Source organism: Callorhinus ursinus, unplaced genomic scaffold, assembly GCF_003265705.2.
Source record: "Callorhinus ursinus isolate GAN/ISIS: 27379988/994484 unplaced genomic scaffold, GSC_fseal_2.0 scaffold19, whole genome shotgun sequence".
NCBI lineage: Eukaryota > Metazoa > Chordata > Mammalia > Carnivora > Otariidae > Callorhinus > Callorhinus ursinus.
Genome location: NW_027397081.1, coordinates 564,319 through 584,517, shown reverse-complemented (window position 1 = coordinate 584,517; position 20,199 = coordinate 564,319). Strand labels below are relative to the sequence as shown.

At 44.2% G+C, this 20,199-nt stretch overlaps 1 protein-coding gene across 10 annotated transcripts in view; it reads right to left on the bottom strand.

The window, feature by feature from the left end:
- Nucleotides 1-20,199, bottom strand: part of YAP1 (Yes1 associated transcriptional regulator) — a 111,540-nt gene that overhangs the window by 57,336 nt on the left and 34,005 nt on the right. For 9 of the 10 annotated variants that reach the window (XM_073903644.1, XM_073903647.1, XM_073903650.1 and 6 more), the window contains one exon: nt 6,171-6,286. In XM_073903644.1, the coding sequence (XP_073759745.1) occupies nt 6,171-6,286 (116 nt within the window). Of the gene's footprint in view, nt 1-6,170; nt 6,287-15,264; nt 15,305-20,199 lie in introns of all 10 variants that reach the window. The other variant, XM_073903651.1, reaches the window with a different exon arrangement.

Sequence of the window (20,199 nt, the reverse complement as noted above, 5' to 3'; positions counted from 1 at the left end):
GGGGCGCGGTGCGGGGGTGGCGCGGGGCGTGCGGGCGGGGGCAGCACGGACCCGGAGCCGCCGGACGCCCTCCCCGAGCGGCACACTCCGGGCTGCACAGCCGCCACGCGCCGCCCCCGCACGACCGCGCCTCCTGAGCCGGCCGCTCCGTGGTGTTTAGGGAGAAGCACAATATGCTTCTTCCATTACTAGCCATTCTTCAGGAACTTAATTATCAGTCGGCACACAAACTATGTAAAACAAACCAAGTTTCCTGGGAATTACTTCTGATTATTACGCTTTTGTTTTTGACTCTTTTCCCTTTGCCTGTGGCCATCTTTTCTTAATTTACGTACATTCCCCAAAAAAGCAACTTTGGTTTAAAAAAAGACATTTGGGATAGGAGCTTGAGAATAAGTAATAAATACGCTGTCTCTCCTACTGCATTCACTGCTCCGAGTTCGGGCTTTGTCACAGTTTTACTCCTGTTTGATATACTTTAGTGTATCTCGTTCCATTTGTTATGACTTCAGATTAACAAAATTTCCATCTAAAAACAGTCAAGAACCTTTGGGAAAAATTTTAACCCGTGTAGGAGAAGAAAACCGTATTTATATTTAACACTCTACCACCTACATACACCAAACAGAGAATCTTTAAGAATTTCTAAATGCCAGAAGTTAGCACATGTCTTGGGTAAGGACCAATGACCCGTATTTGGTGATAAAAAATTACCTTAACTGAAGAGTGGCTGCTTGTTAATATAAATGGAGTAAAACAAACTACGGGATCAGATGACACTTACTCTATCTGCCGCAGGCGCCGAGCGCCGCGCGCTGCGCTTACTCTGGAACTGCGCCCCCATCACCCGCCGTGGCCCCCGGGGGGTCGCGGCATTCCCGCTCCAGGTCAGCTATAGCCCGTATGCCCACTTCCCAAGGGAAGGAATGTGGCACCGGACTCCTGAAGCTTGTCCAAGGCCTCCGAGGCCGGGAGTGACAGAGCTGGGGCCCAAACCCTCGTCCAGCCAACCTGAATATTCCCCAGCCCTTCTCCGTTCACTCGAGGTGACAAGCAGAATTCAAAGCCGGTGAGCCACAACACAGGAAGCAGGAATTACCAGCTCCAAAACCTGTTGTCAGCTCCGCCCTCACCCTTTCTTTGCTTTTTAAGGTTTTTACTTTTTGCTTTTACCTGTCCCCCTTTCCCATTTACCATCCACTCTCAACCTGGCATTTTCCTGGGGAACCCTGTCTCTCCCCCGCTGGTTTGTGGTGCCCACAGACACAGCACGGTGCGGGCGGGCAGGGGGGCAGCTCGGCACCCCTCACCCCGCGTGCTTCTGAACGTCTTCCCCACCACAGAGAAGGTGCTGAGCATCCTCTTCCAGGATCAAGAGAGCATCTGCTCCACCCAAAAAGGCGGATTTCCCCAGGAATTCCACACAGGTTTTCATTAACAGGGAAATCTGAAAGCGCTGCACTGCTAGATTTGGACATTAGCCAAATAAATGCCTCACTTTAAAATACAAAAACAATGAATCCTTTAAAATGTACCTGCAGAAGACATGTGACTTTGGATTGTTACCAAAGACACGTTTTTAAAAAGCAGAAGATTGGGTTATTGCTTAATTTAAATCAAGACTTATGGTTTTTAATGGTTCTAAACGGTTAGCGGCCCTTTGGTGTCAAGTTATCTCTGGATCATCAGAGTGTACTTTCTTGACTTACTATTTGCTTTGAGATTCAGCTATCTTGCAGGTCACTGTTAATGAATGACTACTAAAAAATTAGTATCTTCACACAGATAAAGCTGGTCAAAGGAGGAGTATCACACTTTTCTCTCCCCAAGTCCGTATTTCCTAATGTCTAACACAACAGTCACTAATGTTGGCCAAACTCTCAGTACGGAGGACTATTTTATACAGATCCCAACCAGGCATCGAAGGGCTGTTCATGTGCTCTAAGTGTAACTCGCGTAACAGAATTTCTAAAGGGCAATCATCTCAAATAAGTTAAATAGTTTTTTAAAAGAAATCTCTACTAGGGGTGCCCGGGTGGCTCAGTTGGTTAGACGTCTGCCTTCGGCTCAGGTCATGGTCCCAGGGTCCTGGGATCGAGTCCCGCATCGGGCTCCCTGCTCCACGGGAGCCTGCTTCTCCCTCTGCTTCTCGCTCTCTTTCTCTCTCATGAATAAATAAAATCTTTAAAAAAAAAAAAAAAGCAAAATAGAAAGTTCTTGTTTAAATAATTAACGATAAAAATGTAAATCAAGTTGCTAACTGACCCAGTGAAGTGCTTCAGAAGAGGCATGCGGGTTTTCCCTTTTATCTGAAGTTTCAGATTAGCAGGTTCAGAAGGCATTCCCTTCAGGGTGAAAACTGTAAATACCATGGCTTAGCTGGAAGCCATTTGCTGCTTTGTTACAGTAAACGCCCTCAAAACTTATTGAAATACCCTCACAATTCTCCTTGCTCCTGTCTCCAGGCTCTAAAAGATTATTACCCAAGCACAGATGAGCTTTGGGTTTGTGGCTTTTCTCACGGAGAACCCCTGAGAGAGAGAAGGTCCTGCCCTCTTGACAGCTGTTTGAGAAACTGGGCTGTGCACCCCTCCCCGGAGCGAGCATGGCCCCCACAGACTGCCGTGCTTCCAGAGGGAAGGGGAGTCCTTGGCCCAAGACCTTCCTACAGGGACATCTGAGCTGTCATTTTACGTGTGTGAGGAACAGCAAGACTGCAGTTCTCGCGACACTCATCCTGAAGCATTTCAGGACCGTGTCAAAGTCCTGTTTGTTCCTGAACGTGCACTAACCTGGAAGAAATGAAAGACAAGACTCGAGTGCGTGTTTCAGAGGCCTGCAGGCCTCACAAGTGCTAACCTCGGCTCGGTGCCGGTCTGTGCTGGGGACCAGACTCACAATAATCCACACTTAAGGATATATGACCACATACCCTTAGATCCTTAATATTTCTCATTTTGAATCATTTCCCTTTCTGAAACTCTGGTGACTCCCTTTCCTTTTTAGGATCAGTTTTTGGTTTTGGGTTAAAAATACACTTCTTAGGTTTTACCACATCTGTCTCTTCCTTCCCTAACCCTCCTACTGTCCAACCAGCCCACTGAAGACAATGACCTTGAGTGTCCTCTTTCAGCACCCCTCCTGGAAGGTGCCCTGTGTATTGTGTGACCCACAGAACCTCCTTCAGCAAACACCCCCTCACCACCTTCTGCAGCACAGCTCCCCAGTGCGCCTCCCGCGCACTCACAGGGCCTGGCCCCTCCGCGGGCTTGGAGGCTCTTCTCTGTCACGGGCCCTAACCCCAACCCCACACAGAGTAAGAGGACCGGCTCAGGAGCCCCTACCAAGCACTGAGTCTCGGCTTCAACCACTGACCGACCACGTGATTTTGGAGAAGTTACTTAAATTCTCTCAGATGGAAAGTGAGAATGATAATAACAGCACAGAACTTCGGGCGCCTGGGAGGCTCAGTCGGTGAAGCGTCTGCCTTGGGCTCAGGTCATGGTCCCAGGGTCTTGGGATCGAGTCCCGCCTCGGGCTCCCTGCTCGGCGGGGAGTCTGCGTCTCCCTCTCCCACTCCCCCTGCTCGTGCTCGCTCTCTCACTGTCTCCTAAAATAAATAAAAAATCTTTAAAAAGCCCAAAGCAACAACAACAGAAAGCCAGCAAGGAACTTCAACGGCCACTGCGAGGATTCACGGGCGGAGTCCAAGCAGACCCCAGCAGCATGCCTGACAGGGCTCACTCTTACTACCATGGCTACACGTCCACGCCTCTCTCGGGGGCTTGTCCCATTTCAGGCCAATGCTGTACCTCCAAACTTCTGTCCATACCCTCCTCTCCAACTGTCCCTGCCAATGTCACCTCTGTTTACTAAACACAACTACAAGTAAGCATGCCTCCTAATTTACATGCAGTGTATAAAACATTTTATACTTTATAAAAGAGCTGGAAATATAAACACAAATATTCTGAAACCCACTAAAAACAATTTGATATATACTTTTTATTTTAAACACAAATTTGAGGGGTGCCCAGGTGGCTCAGTCGTTAAGCGTCTGTCTTCGGCTCAGGTCATGGTCCTGGGATGGATCCCTGCATCGGGCTCCCTGCTCCGCGGGGAGCCTGCTTCTCCCTCTCCCACTCCCCCTGCTTGTGTTCCCTCTCTCGCTGTGCCCCTTTCTGTCAAATAAATAAACAAAATCTTTAAAAAAAAATAAACACAAATTTGAATACAAATTCTCCCTATTTCCTCAGGCCATTACCATTAGAAAAATTAATAAGGAAAAAAAAAACCAAGGTTCTAAAAGAATCACAATCAACCTTGTTAGATGCAAAATGCCTAAATCTTCCAAAATAAACCTTAAATTAATGAGTTATTTATTACTAGTTTCCAAGGCATGGTTTTAGGTGGAGCGTGACAGAATGAATAATGTGAATCATCTTCTTTGGACTATAAATACAAGGCAGCTTTCACCTTTATTTGGAAATTTGATGATTAAAAAAACCTAGATATCAAGTAAAAATATTAGTCAATACCTGCATAGTATTTTGCCTTGAAACTTTTGATTTAAATATTACACATAAAACAGATTCTGAAAATAAGTAAATATATTCCTATTAAAATAAGCTAAAATGGAAGATTTAGGGAATTAATCTTTTTTCAAGAGTTTATATAAAGAAAGTTTATGACAAGACCAGCTTAGTCCTGAATCTCGTGTCATTTTGTTTTCAGCACTTAACTCTCTAGAATTCCAGTGTTCAGCCCACCAAAGGCAAGAGCAGAGAGTCGCGGAGGAGCAGAACCCCACACACTGGCACCATCTCCGGGGGCAGGAGACGACAGAAGGAGCCCTGTGAGCTCTCTCCTAGGCAAGGAGCCCTTTTGTGAACCTATTGTGCAGATGCCCACACGGTGGTGGCTCCTTTGCAAAGGCTGCTGTTGGAGAAAACCCACCCGGCGGCCGCCCACACTGTGTTGGTCGGTGCACCAGACAAGGAGGCTGGGAACCCTGAGGAGAAGCATCGAGGCCCCAGGGCTGCCCGTTACTGTGGCTGCCACCCGTGCTCGGGACCGGGGCACTCAGCAAAGGGGGAAGTGTGGGGTGCAGGCAAGTGCTCAGAGATCCAGCCCCCAGGCTCCAAGCCCTGGTGCCACGGCTGGAGCTGCATCTTCCCAGAGGAAGGGGCACCTCTCCCTCCTGTGCACAAAGAGGCACGATGGGGTTAACTATGGCCTTGGGCCCACAGAACAAAGATATCTAACAGACTAGAGCAGTAACTAAACCTTTACTGAGTTCCTGTTCTGTACCAGAACTGTAAATAAAAGCTTTATACTTACTCTTTTATTTCCTTTAATATTTCCCACTCTCTAGTAATGGGCATTGTAATCCGCATTACATAGATGAGGAAAAACAGCAGGTTTAAAACATTGCCAAATAAGAAAAAAGATTCATACACAGGTCTGTTGTCTGTGAAAATGGTGGAAATGTGTTCAATAACAAATACTAAACCTCATAAAGATGCTTGGGGTTTATACGTTGCTACCTTCCAGTTACTTTCAAGGCAGAATAAATATGCTCTTCAAAAGGCAGTTATGAGGGGCACCTGGGTGGCTCAGTCGTTAGGCGTCTGCCTTCGGCTCAGGTCATGGTCCCAGGGTCCTGGGATGGAGCCCCGCGTCGGGCTCCCTGCTCCGCGGGAAGCCTGCTTCTCCTTCTGTCCCTCCCTCTCCCCCTGCTCGTGCTCTCTCTCTTGCTCACTCTTTCTCAAATAAATAGATAAATGGTAGTTAAGAACACCATAGCTTGGCTTCCCATCCAAAGCACAGAGGGAAGAAAGAAACCTCCAACTTTAAGACAAAAGAAAAGCAGTAGAGTCAAACACAAGCATGTCAAAATTAACCAAATGAGGACTCTGCCATATGACTCCAAAAGTGAGACTTTAAAAATGCTGGCTTTCAGTTGGCAGCCGCTTTATGAATTAATGACTAAACAAGGCTTGGGTAAAGCACATTTATGTGAAAAGGTAGGCCTCCCACAGAAAACCAGATAGAAATGAACCGTCACCCATGCTCCAGTTTCCGTACAAGAGTAATTACCATTTTCTGCAGAGACTCCTGCACGTGCACAAGCCTTCGTTGGCATGCTGGGACGACAGTGTCTCACTCACCTGAGGCCGAGGTCATCAGACTCTGCTGCACTGGGGGGCTGGTGGGCGCCGTGACACTCATCTGGGAGAGCATGGCCTTCCTGGGGTCCTGCCACGTTGTCGTCTGATCGATGTGACTGAGACACAACAAACCACTGCGTGAGACAACACACACCGGGTCCCCGGAGCCCCAGCCCCACCTCCCAGAGCAGAGTCGATGGGCTCTCCCATGCAGTCAGGACTGGTCGCTCACCCACCCTTCCTCTGCCAACCTCCCTCATCCCTGCACCACGTGGTCCACTCTCAGTTCCCAGATTCTATCCAAGCAAGATCTGAGAAACCACACTTGCAACTTTAAGGGAAGGGAAACCATTTTCACCAGGGACTATTATTATCTGCTTCTAATTTGCGGATAAAAGGCGATTTATAAATTAATCATCCATGACAGCAGTCATATGATCAAAACCCCAAATTCACAAGGGAATCACCCACTATCTTCTCTGGGAGCTAAGAATGCCAATTAACATATAGTTTTTAGATCTAAAGTCCCTCAGGTAAAACACAAAAGGCTGAAAAAGTCTTATTATAAATATATACTCCAAAGCCAAAACAGAATTAAAACCTTCATCTCTAAGTTTTCAGTATCTCGTGACCATCGAAGGTCTTTGTTAGTTGCTGAACAAAACATTTAAATGTTAAATACTGTTACCTTACAGCAAAGTATCTTATCACATACGCATAGTGATTTGTTCATCTATAGAACTGGATAAAAAGTGTTGAAGACTCTGTGAACTCTAAGACTACCAGGCATCTCGCACAGAATCTGGCGGAGGATCATTCAGAAATACTAGTTTTCTTCTTCCAGCAAAGTTTGCTTCAGTGAAATAGAAACTAAAAACACTAAATATGTGAAATTACTTAAGAAATTATCCTGAAGAAACAGCCAGAGAAGTATTCACACACTGATGCAAAGTTCTCTCTGTATAATTTATAAAAGTAAAAATTTGAAAGCCAGCTAACATCTAATGAAAGGGATTGGCCAATTAAATATTACAAAATATGATACACTACAATGCAGCTACTGAAAATCTTAGAAGAATATTTAATCACATGGAAAATATTGGTAATACTGCTTTTTAAAGTAGTTTGTAAAATAGTATGTATGGTTTGAGCCTACGTGTGTGTGCGCTGAAAACATGGGAAGGACAGACATCAAAATGTTTCCACAGTGTTTATTTCTAGATGGCAAAATTACAGAACTCTGCTATGCTAGGTTTTCCTATTATTAAATAATCATAAACTAACATGACTTTTGAATGGGGGAGTGGCCAAAAACAGGGTTATTTTTAAGAAGTCCCCTCCCGCTCCAATCATTTTTTGTATGGCTGTTTAAATGTCAAATCTGAGCTCTCTCTTCTTGAATCATCTCCTGTCAACGGTGAGGAAATGACACTCTATCGTTAACTTTTCTTTAATAGAACTAGAACGTAACTCGCCAGTAAGACAGTAAGAAAGGATCATTGCACTCTGGCTGGTAGGAACCTCAAGCATTATCTACTAGCAATGGGAGAATTATTTGAGTTCCCAGGCAAGAAGAAAGGGGGCGAAAACAGGGAGAGGAGAACACGGAAGGCCTGTCCGCCTCCAAATGGCAGTGGGACCTGTCCAGTCGGAGGCTCCTGCAGACCAACTATAAATACTCAGAGTATTTGTTTATAGAGTGGAGCATATCATCTCTCCAGCCGCAACTGACCAGCGCACTCTCCCAGCAGTGACACGCTCCTAAGCACGAGCACGAGCATTCGCTCAGGCCCAGACAAGGCAGGTGAAACCTTTCTTCCATCCTGCCATGGAAGCACCCCATTCCAGAAGAGACCGGATCCTCATCAAACCCAGTAAGAGCCCCTCCTCTTCCCTTTCAACCCTCCCTACGAGCCACTAAATCAAACCATAGAATGTTTTCTAGATAGGCAGATTCTCACACTTACAGATATCAAGCGATACACACATGGTAATTGGTACAATCGTACTGGAAGGAAGCTTACAATCCACAAAAACAAAATTAGAGAAATGTTTCTCACTGCCTGTTTAATGTTACAAAACTAGGAAAGGAAATGGCCAAGTGATTACTACTGGCTCCTAAATTTCAAAGTATGTGCCCCTGCCTACTCCTTGTGTCTAGTACCTCCTAAAGTCCCCCCACCTGTAAGGGGTACAGAAGAGGAGGGAGACAGAATGGAAGCGAGTTCAGGATTCTGACTGTGAACGGTTTTCTAAATACTCAACAGCTGGGTTTCTCTGAAAACCAATCAATTCCACAAATCTTATTAATCCGTTCTTAACTAAATAAGGCTCCACCTGAGGGCTGAGGAAGACCCCATTCTGATGGCTTCTGGAATATGGACACCAATCTGTACATTTGTTCTTAGAGCTTCTTTCTGCTTGAAATAAAGCAGGGTCTGAATACTGAGAATATATAGTTTTACTACTCTCAGAAGATCAGTTATTTTGCTGAAATGTTACATAAGCATATAAATGCTAAAATTTCTCTTCCTGAAACAGCTGTTAAACCCCAGTAAATTAGCTGAGAGTCCCATAAAGCCGTAGTATAGTTACCTCAGCTAATGGCACATTTACCTAAAAAACATCTATAGCTCTTTAAGGAATAAAGATGTCATTATCTAAATTGTCCAACTATAAAAGCATGCAATCACTTAGATGCCAAAGAAAATGTGAAATAAAACTAACTTAGAATTTGTCTTATTCTGTAATATTAAATCATGAAAAATACTGTTTTATCCTAATAAGTCAATTTGAAACGTATACCCCAAGATATCCAGCCTTCCTTTTAATCATTAGAACAAGAATCTTTATAAAAACATTTCATACCTCAAAGAAGTATTCTTGCTAAGACCACATGAATAGTTGGCAAGGTCTGCTTTCCTCCCAGATACTTCAGGGTACCTGTGCTCACCTCCTCTGGTCTTTGCTCTCCTGTCACATTCTCAGCAAGGCCTCCCCTAACCACGTCACCTAAAATCTACCCTAATGAAACTTACACTCCCTCTTTTTAATTTTTTTTCCTGCTAATCCTTTATTATTATCTGACCTATTTTACTTTGTTCGCCTGTTTCCTCCAACTAACAAAAGCTCCAGAGAAATAGGGACTTTTACTCATTTTGTTAACTACTATATCTTCAATGATTAGAAGAGTTTTTGATAAATATCTGTCAAGGAATTAATGAAAAGAAACCTTTTTTTCTTTTTTGGCCTAAGAACACCCAACATTCTCTCAAAGTCCTTGTAACCTTACTGACTCCACCCAAAAATGAAATTATAGGGGTCAGGGTGACAGATGCCCTGGAGCCGGCCACAGGGAGACCCCTGGCTCGGCGGCAGCAGCAGCTTCGGTGGCGCGAGGAGGGGTCCAGTGAATGCGAGGGAAGTAAGGAAGCAGACAGATGCAGTTATGCTCAGGGACGAAAGCAAAACCACAACCAGATGCAAAGGAGTTTTTCTTTCTTTTTTTTTTAAGATGAAGAAACGCAAGTTTAAATGTGAATAGAAACTGATTAGCTGAAAATGTGCTAAGGGATCCCTGAAGAGGTGGAGTCCTCCATCAGAAGGTAGGAAGGATGTAGACATGTAGAATGTAGACATTGCTTCCACTGGAACAGGAGGTGGATGAAGCAGAAGCAAAGAATTTCACTGGCTGGTAAAAGCAGAATGAGTTCTGATGTGAGGACTTCAATTCTCCTAAGAAACAATAAGATGATTAATGAGGCTGGTCTTACTGGTAACCCCACTACGCAAATACAAAGTTCAGGCACTTGGGCGTCTGGGTGGCACAGTCAGGTTTTGGCTCAGGTCATGATCTCAGGATCGGGAGATGGAGCCCCACCTGCGCCGCGGGGAACCTCCTTGAGTATTCTCTCCCTTTGCCCCTCCCCCCTCTTTAAAATAAATCAATAAATCTTAGGGGGGAAAAAAAAGAAAACTCAGGGACTTGTACAAAGGCCCATATCCAGGACACAACAGGACTGTGTGTGGTATCCAGGAATTTTGAAAACAGTTCATGTACTAAACAAATTTATGAAAGGACAGCACTCAGAAATGTGAATGCTTTGTAATACATATTGAGTAACAAAAATATTGCATAAATACTACCAGGGTAGAATAAAAAGCCATGGGTATTAAAGATTCAATAAAAGATGACAGAATAGGGACACCTGGGTGGCTCAATCAGTTAAGCATCTTCCTTCAGCTCAGGTCATGATCCTGGGGTCTTGGGATCGAACCCCACGTCAGGCTCCCTGCTTGGTGGGGAGCCTGCTTCTCCCCCTGCCGCTTCCCCCTGCTTAAGCTCTCTTGCTCTCAAGAAAATAAATAGAATCTTTAAAAAAAATAGATGCCAGAATACTATGAAACACAATTTCTATTACCACTAGGGTATCAGCTTCTTGAAGGAGATGCACCTGGGACAGTGCTGGACCCCAGCAGTGCTCCCGGAGCATGTGCTGATTTTAATGCCTTAGGTCAAAACGTGGGTGATTAAGACTTCATGTAAATGCTAACCTGAAAAAGGGCTGAAAAGAATTTTGTCAAACTATACTAATTCTACCAATCAAGAAATGGGCAGAAGACATGAACAGACATTTCTGCAAAGAAGACATCCAAATGGCCAACAGACACATGAAAAAGTGCTCCACATCGCTCGGCATCAGGGAAATCCAAATCAAAACCTCCATGAGATGCCACCTCACACCAGTCAGAATGGCTAAAATTAACAAGTCAGGGAACGACAGATGTTGGCGGGGATGTGGAGAAAGGGGAACCCCCCTACACTGTTGGTGGGAATGCAAGCTGGTGCAACCCCTCTGGAAAACAGTATGGAGTTCCTCAAACAGTTGAAATTAGAGCTACCGTTCGATCCAGCAATTGCACTACTGGGTATTTACCACAAAGATACAAATGTAGGGACCCGAAGGGGTACGTGCACCCCAATGTTTATAGCAGCAATGTCCACAATAGCCAAACTATGGAAAGAGCCAAGATGTCCATCGACAGATGAATGGATAAAGAAGATGTGGTCCATATATACAATGGGATATTATGCAGCCATCAAAAAACCGAAATCTTGCCATTTGCAACCATGTGGATGGAACTAGAGGGTATTATGCTAAATAAAATAACTCAATCAGAGAAAGACAATTATCATATGATCTCACTGATATGAGGAATTTGAGAAACAAGACAGAGGATCATAGGGGAAGGAAGGAAAAGATGAAATAAGACAAAACCAGAGAGGGAGACAAACCATAAGAGACTCAATCTCAGGAAACAAACTGAGGGTTGCTGGAGTGGTGGGGGTGGGAGGGATGGGGTGGCTGGGTGATAGACACTGGGGAGGGTATGTGCTATGGTGAGCGCTGTGAATTGTGTAAGATGATGAATCACAGACCTGTACCTCTGAAACAAATAATACATCATGCTAATAAAAAAAATAAACTATACTAATTCTAAAAATGCCAAATTATAAATAACAGAATCAAAATATATAAACCAAGGAGATGAAATTTAAAAAAACTCATAAAACAGTGTTTTCAGAGTTAAAAATATATAGACACAGCAAAGAAACAAAGATTCAGTTTATCATGTTCCTAAGAACAATCTAGATACTGAACTTACTACCATAGGAAGTGTGAAATCCTACAGCCCCTTCAAAATATGTAAATGAATCTGTTATTATTTTGGAAGAGAAAAGCAGCTGCTTTAGGACCCAGATAACCTGGTGACGTCCTGTGGGGCAGCCGAAGCTGGCCGACGATGACCTTGCCAGTGTCCGACCCGTGAGACGGAAGCTGCTGTGCTCCGAGCAAGGCCACGGCTGACAGCGGTCTCTCCTATGCACACAGGGCCACCTCTCCCACTGGCTTTTGTCTTTTTTATTTTACACTGCAGAATTTGGTCTTGCATATTGGATGACTTAGCAAAATGTATACAGAACCAAAAAGGGCGCAGAAATACTGAAGTAAACGATTAGCAATGGACTTTTTGCATAGCCCCCCAAGTTAACTGCGGCTGTGGTGTATTTCAGGAGCTTTATATTCTTTATATTCTCCCATAACACATATGTCTCACGAAGCTCAAACCTGGCCTTGAACACGCAAGGATTCTGACCTTATAAAGAATAACAATACTACTGTCACATCTTCAAATTACTGAGGAAACCGTGAGAACATGAAAGGCTCCTTGCAGCTTCGATGGGGAGACCCCAAACTCTGACCTCCCCAGAACCATCGTTCAACAGGGAGGATGATGTTATGCCATTGTTTCAGGACTCCTCAGGGAAAAAAAAACCACAAAACACTCAAACAACAAAACAACCTACAACGTATTAAGACAAAGGGATATGTCCGGGGCAGATGACCAGTATGTAGCAGAGCTGGGTTTTAACTCAGAACTGATACAAAATCTGCACTTTGTCCTCCCTGAGACTTCCTCTTACGATGTGAGAGCATTTGGGGTGTTACTTAGATTTCTTAAGACTAACCTTTCCATCGCCCCCTCCCTTCCCCTAACCCTTGCAGAAATGAAGCACAAGGAGGCAGAAATCTCTGCAACACCACAGCACGAAAACCCAGGATCGCAGCGTTCCTTTGCATCGCTCCCACTCAAATACGAAGGGGCTGTGCTGGTGGAGAGAAGTGCCCAGGGCTTCCGGATGATGGTGGAGAGAAGTGCCCAGGGCTTCCGGATGATGGTGGAGAGAAGTGCCCAGGGCTTCCGGACGATGCGATCAGGGATACACGAACATACTTCTCAGAGATCCCTTGGACACTAGGGGAAGGGCGGGGAGAAACCCTCTATATAGGTTCTGAATATCAAGAAATGTCCCACAGGAGCACCGACTGGCTCAGTGGGAGAGTATGTGACTCCTATCACAGGTTCTAAGTTCGAGTCCCACGGTGGCGTAGAGATAGCTGAGAAAAAAAACAAAGGAAGAACGAACCGTCCCACAGACACTTCCCCACACGTGAGATACACGTGCTGCCTCCCCACGGAAACCCTGGGCAGACCACACACAACCAAGCAGCCAACCTCCGCGGGCTTCCCACAGGACACTGCAGCTCTTCCCGGGGCCCAACAGCAGCATGGGAGGGCCTCGGGGGACGCAGTCAAGACCTCGCTCCCGAAGAACGGACCCTTCCCCAAACGGCTCTCATTCACTGCTCAGAACAATCCTACCCAACAAACGGGACACGGGGGCTCAGGAAAACCGAGGGGCGGCCTCCAGTCACACTGCTGGGCAGCAGCAAGGCCAGGACTGACAGCTCCTTGCTCTTGTCACCCACCCTATGGTCTCGAAGTGGAAAAGGATGTTCTGAAATGCTAAACTGCCACTCTAGCAGAATAGAATTTCTTCAAGGAATGTAATTAAAAAAGAGACTCAGAATCCTTTTAAATGCTTTCTTTTCCAATTCATCAACTATTAAGACTAATCCAGGACTAGCAAATAAGCTCCACCATCAGAACAGAAGGCTGCCTTTATTACAGAAAACATGCATACAATCATTAGAGAATGTTAGTGATCGGTTAATTGCTGACACTGGTAAAGACATAAATTGGTTATGGGGCTATTATGCTATTTCTCTTCCTTTAAATTGGTGGTTTGTACTCTGAAAATGTATGCTGGTTTTTGTTTTTCCTACTTTGTTTCTTAATTTAGAAGCAAGATTTCTGGCGCTGTGACTTAAGACAGATACGGTAACGTGCAAGTTGCTTCCCTAACTAGGCATTACCTTCTCGTTGTGTCTTAAGTGTTGGTTTCAAAGACTCCTGTCACATCATCTTTCAGAACCTACCAAAAGTAGTTCTTTCTACTCTTTACGTCAACAAACACTGTCACAATGGCACATACACACAAATGCATTCTCTGAAGAGCAGTGAGCCCACTTTGGAAGCGGATCCTAGAGAATGGTTTGGACAACACAGATCTCATTACAAAATCCCTTATGCAAATCAAGTGTTATCAGCACCATATAACCAACAGCTATATAAGTCTAATATGAATCTGATTCTTTTGAAACATCTGCTACATTTCTCGAGACTACTTCAGGTCATCTTTTCCCCAACTGGCCTTTTATAAAACACCTGATTCTACCAAACCTTTTCAAGACCCAAATGCCTCCTCTCAGAAGCTTCTCTGTAGAACAGCAAGAAAAAGCAGGCAGACATGGACTCAAGTCCCACTCTGACAGTGACAACCTGGGTTGTACAGGTAGGTTGTTTTGTCCAATGGTCTCATCGTCAGTAGAGTGGGAATGATTTATCTGCTTACTTCCCAGGGTTGCAAGGATTAAACACAGCAATACATATAAAAGCCAACTAGTACTGCGGCACCTGGTGCACAAAAGGCCCTCAAATCGGTTTCCTGACTTCATTCCTGTGCTTGTCCAGTACTGAAGACAGAGAACCTTGGTGAGGGATGGGCCAAGCCAAGAAGACGTGGAGTGAGAACAGTCGTGTGAAGCAGGACGGCAGGTCTCAGAAGGAGACAGAAAGGATGACAAGGTCTCTGCACCATTAGCGCAGCGCACACGGAGCTCTCAGCTGAGAGGAAGAAGGGACGAGGAAAGGAGCGCGCGAGGGGAGGCGTCCAGGCTCCCGGGGCAGGAGCAACAAAGAAATCTGGGAATAAAAGAAACCTCAGCCCTGTACCCAGATGTCTCAGAACATCCACTGGTGAAAATCTCTTCAGGCAATTATTCTTTCACATAAACTACGGGAGACTCAAGTCTGTTGACATAAACCAAGGCAAAAGAAGGGGGAAAAGGGCAGCACCTCTTATGTGCCAGCAAAGCCCATTCCAACAAACTCTAAGACGCTCTTCAGGTTCTTGGTTCTATGCTGTATTATCAAATACTGAATCCATAACCCTTACAAGGGACCCTAAGCAACATAATGGGAAACAAGTTTTACAGTTATAAAAAAAATACTGATGAGTTTCTTTCTTTTTTTTTAAGAGGAGGGTGGGGGACAGGGAGAGAGAGAACTGAAGCAGACTCCACTTGGGGCTCGATCTCACGACCCTGGGGTCCCGCGTGTTACATACCCCGCTGGAGGCACTGGCCACGGTCTTCTCCACTCCACGCCTTTAAAAACAAAACACAGCAAAACGCACTGCGGACTCTCAACAACTGAGTTGGTAATTACCGACGTTTTTATTTGGAGCAATGGTTCTCAATTTAGAAAAGGGGCTGGGGGTGGCATTTCTGGTTATCACAGCCCTCCTGCAAACATTTAATGGAGGAGGGTGCTGGATGCTTGATTTCCTGCAGTGCAGGCTTCAGCAACTTCAGAATGTCCCAGCAGACATTCATGTAGGCAAAAGCCACATTTACACGTAAAACTCCACTTCATACATCAAGTATATTTTGTACAATTTTAATTATATGCCAAAATTTTCTGCAAGGCAATTAACTACATTTAGTTTTGTTGGGAAATCTGTTAACAGTATATCCTTTCTGGATAATCACTTTATCGACAGTAATATTCCCCCTGGTATTTTTAGTTACCACCTCAACATAAGCCTTGTCAGTCTGTAAAACGTTACAATGAGGCTATGAACCAACCGTATCCTATGACTGTTCACCTCCTTCCATAATCCACTTTTGAAAGTTTTTCTTCTAAACCAGTAAAACCCACCTTTCACAAAATCCCAGCAGTGTAGTCTTTTTTAAGATTTATTTGAGAGGAGAGAGGGGAGAAGAGAGCATGAGGGGTGGGGCGGGCAGAGGGAGAGGGAGCAGCAGACTCGCCGCTGAGCGGGGAGCCCGGCACAGGACCCGAGCCAAAGGCAGATGCTCAAACGACTGAGCGGCCCTGGTGCCCCCCAGCAGTGTAGTCTTACTAAGCTGTTTATACCTGCCCAGAGCTACCTAACTAAACTGGTTCTTTCCAACTCTGCCAAGATTCTGTGATGTCTGATGCCACAAATCAGTTGTAAGAATTTAACAACATAATTAATAAACTATACGAACAGAAAACTTTCTAAAAATACACCTGACAAGTGTTTAATCTCCTAAAACACCTTTCAGACCTTCTTCATCGTGTTGCAATAGGGGAAAACCAAAACATTTAGCAGAAGTGACCTGCTTATAGTAACCCTCGATAAAATACATCTTTCTGAAATCATCTTTGCTGCACAGGCTTATGGGAAGGGATAGAAATTCCTAATTTCTCCGGGGCACCTGGCTGGCTCAGTCAGCAGAGCGTGCAGCTCTTGATCTCAAGGCCGTGAGTCCAAGCCCCACACTGGAGGTAAAGATTCCTTAATAAATAAAAGTTAAAAAAAAAAAAAGTGTTGAAACAAAATGACCAGTCTCATTAAAAAAAAGAAGAAAAGAAATTGCTAATTTTTCCCAATAAAGGTAAACAAAATGAAATGACAGAAGTGTGGTGTGCTTCTATGTTAGAGACATCTGAGCAAACAAATCATCATTCCTAAAGAAAGTAAGACAATTCGTACTTACAGATGTGTAAGACTATAAAACCTAAAATCCAATGAAAAGCAAAGTAGTCAAACTAAAGGATTCTTTTTATTAAGAGAAGTTGACTTTTAGGAAACAACAAAAATAAGATTTAAACTGGAAAACCAGGAACAGTACAAAATAGACATGAGGAACATTTTAATTTTAAAAGTTCTGTAACTGCTATCAGGCCCTCAAAATACTATGATGGCAGGACCGGTGTTAAAATTTAGAAGAGTGGGCAGAGTCAGCCCGGATTTACTGCTCACTTATCAAGCCCATGTTTGTTGTGCAAGTCTTATTTATAGAGTCACATGCTAGAGGCTGTTCCCAAGCTAGCTAAACCTACAAGCTTAATTGGTTCTAGGAACAATGACACATTGTGCTCAATCTAATCCTTGTATGAGCTACAATTCCTAAGCCACAACCATATGCTTTTTATAATTGTATAGATTTACCAGGGACTAGTTTTAGACCCTTAAAAGTTCAGAGATGTACACATACTATAACTTCTTGATAAGGATGAGAATACTTACAAACTCTGCCATTGGGATAACATAGTTTTATACAACTGGAAATCAGAACCTTAAATTGAAATTTAAGTGGGCTATCACTGGAGACTATTAAAATTGGGCTAAAATATGAACAAGTATGGGCAGAAACACATAAAAGCAAACACGACAACTGATTTTACTCTACAAATTGTACACCACTCTAATCGGACCCCATGCCCTTGGGCTAAATAAAATTAACATTTGCTCACAAGTATGAAATCAACTTAACCAAGATTTAGCCATGGGCGCCTGGGTGGCTCAGTCGTTAAGTGTCTGCCTTCGGCTCAGGTCATGGTCCCAGGGTCCTGGGATCGAGCCCCGCATCGGGCTCCCTGCTCCGCGGGAAGCCTGCTTCTCCCCCTCCCACTCCCCCTGTGTTCCTGCTCTCACTGTCTCTCTCTGTCAAATAAATAAAATCTTTTAAAAAAAAAAAACTTAAAAAAAACCACAGGACTTAGCCATGTTGCCATATAAGAGAGTGACGTGTTCAATGCGTCTCCCCTTGGAAACGGTTACTCCTCAGGGAAGAGGTGAGGGAGGTGCAGGCATGAGAACAATGCCGAAACTCAAGGGGACGCTTCCTGAAACCAACAGAAAGTTCTCTGAATCCTGGTCCCAGACGGCTTTTATCTGCAGTTAGGGCCTGTGACATTCTACTCATAATGCCACAATGACTGAAAACATTCTCCCCAAGAGTTCAAAAGAAGTATTTCTGTATCCTTCTTATTTCATGATACAGACAATGACAGATGTCACCAAACATACTGAGATTCACAGTTGTGTTAAAATAACAAGTCTCTGGATTCTAAAGTAGAAGGTCAACCTAGCTCCCTTAAGAGTCACCTTAAAAAAAAGAGGGGCGCCTGGGCGGCTGGGCTGGTTGGGCGCCCGACTCTGGGTTTCGGCTCATGATGTGATCTCGGGGTCATGAGACCGAGACCCGTGTTGGGCTCTGCGCTCAGTAGAGTCTGCTTGTCTCCCTCTCCCTCTGCTCCTCCCCCCCCACCACGCCCTCTCTCTCTTAAATAAAATCCTCAAAAAAGAAGAGAAAAGGGAAAAAGGGGCAGAACTATGACCAAATAAAAAAAAAAAAAAACCTGAGGAATTCAGAGAGACAGATGTTATTCAAAATGCAGCCCTTAAACCATTTCCGTCAGAATTACCTGGAATATTTTTAAGCACAGTGAGATCAGAGAGTAAATGATCTAGCAACTTTACATATTCTTTCACAGTCTGAGATCCTTACATAAAATCAGAATTCACTTATTTACAGGAAAGCCAGACAGAGAGAATCCAGTCTCTTCAAAAGATGACTGCTGGTTTTCTCATATTCCCGTTTTGTTTAAATTGATATTCCTCAGCAAATACTGTTTTCAGTGAAACTACCACATGTCAGACGTCAAGAAGTGCTCTTTCTTGCACCCTGTTTGAAGACACTGGCAGGACTGCCCCCCTCACTTTATAACTGTCAGCCTGGGCGGTGGGAGAAAACCCGTGAAGGGGAGCGAACAGGTGTGCTGAGCACCAACTCGAGCTCATCTGCCAAGGCAGGACGGAGGAGACAGGCTGAGGCAGTCCAACAAAGCTACCATCAGCTTCCTGCATCTCATCAGACACCAGCTTCCAAATAAGGATCTGTTCACTCTGCAGGTTCCTGTGTCTATTGTGAGGAAACCACATTTACTGACAAACCTGGAACCATACTCACCTCACATCTATGGCTACATTCGATGGTCAATACAACAGAATTTCAGCCACCCAAAATATTAACACAGGACCAGCACAACAGTCTGGGAAATATTTCCCAGATGGTAGAGCGCCAGGAAGGCAGTCAAGAAAACCCACACTCTGGGGCTCCTGGGTGGCTCAGCTGGTGAAGCATGTGCCGTTGGCTCAGGTCAGGATCCCAGGGTCCCCGGATACAGTCCTGCGGGGGGGGGGGTGTCCCTGCTCAGCGGGGAGCCTGCTTCTCCCTCTGCGCCCTCTCCCTGCTCGTGCTCTCTCTCTAGCAAATAAATAAAATCTTTAAAAAAGAAAAAAAAAACCCACAATAAACCGTTCTAAGCAAAGTAGGCAGATGGGCCTACCAAAACAAACATATATGGAACTTTTAACATGAACTGCTGGCACCCCCTACCCCCATTTTGATGAAAATAATACAATTACCTTATACATTTTTCTTTAACCACCACTTGCCTTAAGCAACAGTTTAGTAACACTGCAGAATGCCTTCAATCATCTAAATTAGCAAAATAACGAGGCAAGGGACCCCAAACCTGCAAGTTAGCTTGTACATATTCTCCTCTGCACTTTCAGGATATGATGAACAATGACAGATGGTTTCTACAGAAATGAGCAGTAAGCACAGAGTCTTACTTAGCCTTAACTGCCTTTCCTTAAATGTTATAAAAAAACTGATTTTGATGTTCTGTTATTTAATAGTTAGCTGTCACTTTAGAGCATATTACTTGGCTAACTCTGAACCTTTGTTAAGGCCTCCAGAGGCTCCATGATCAGAAGAGAGAATATGACACGGTGATGGACGGGCACTCTGTTTAATTACTTGAGACTTCGGGTACCTAACCTCGGTCAAGTCCTTTGAACTTTCTGGACCTCAACTTCAGTTTCCAATAAATAAGAACCAATACTTCACTTTCTGAATGTCTACTGAACCATTTTATCCATATAACCATTTTCAAAGTAAATAAGTATCTGATGGTAACACCTGAAAAAATTTTTAATTGTTTTAATTTATTATTTAAATTCCAGTTAGTTAACATACAGTGTATTAGTTTCTGGTGTCCTCTGTAGTTCAGAGTCTGTTTCTCGGTTTGCCTCTCGGTTTTCTTTTTTCCCTTTGCTCATTTGTTTTGCTTTTTAAATTCCACATATGAGCGAAATCATACGGTATTTGTCTTTCTCCGACTGACTCATCTCACTTAGAATAATCCTCTCTAGTTCTAC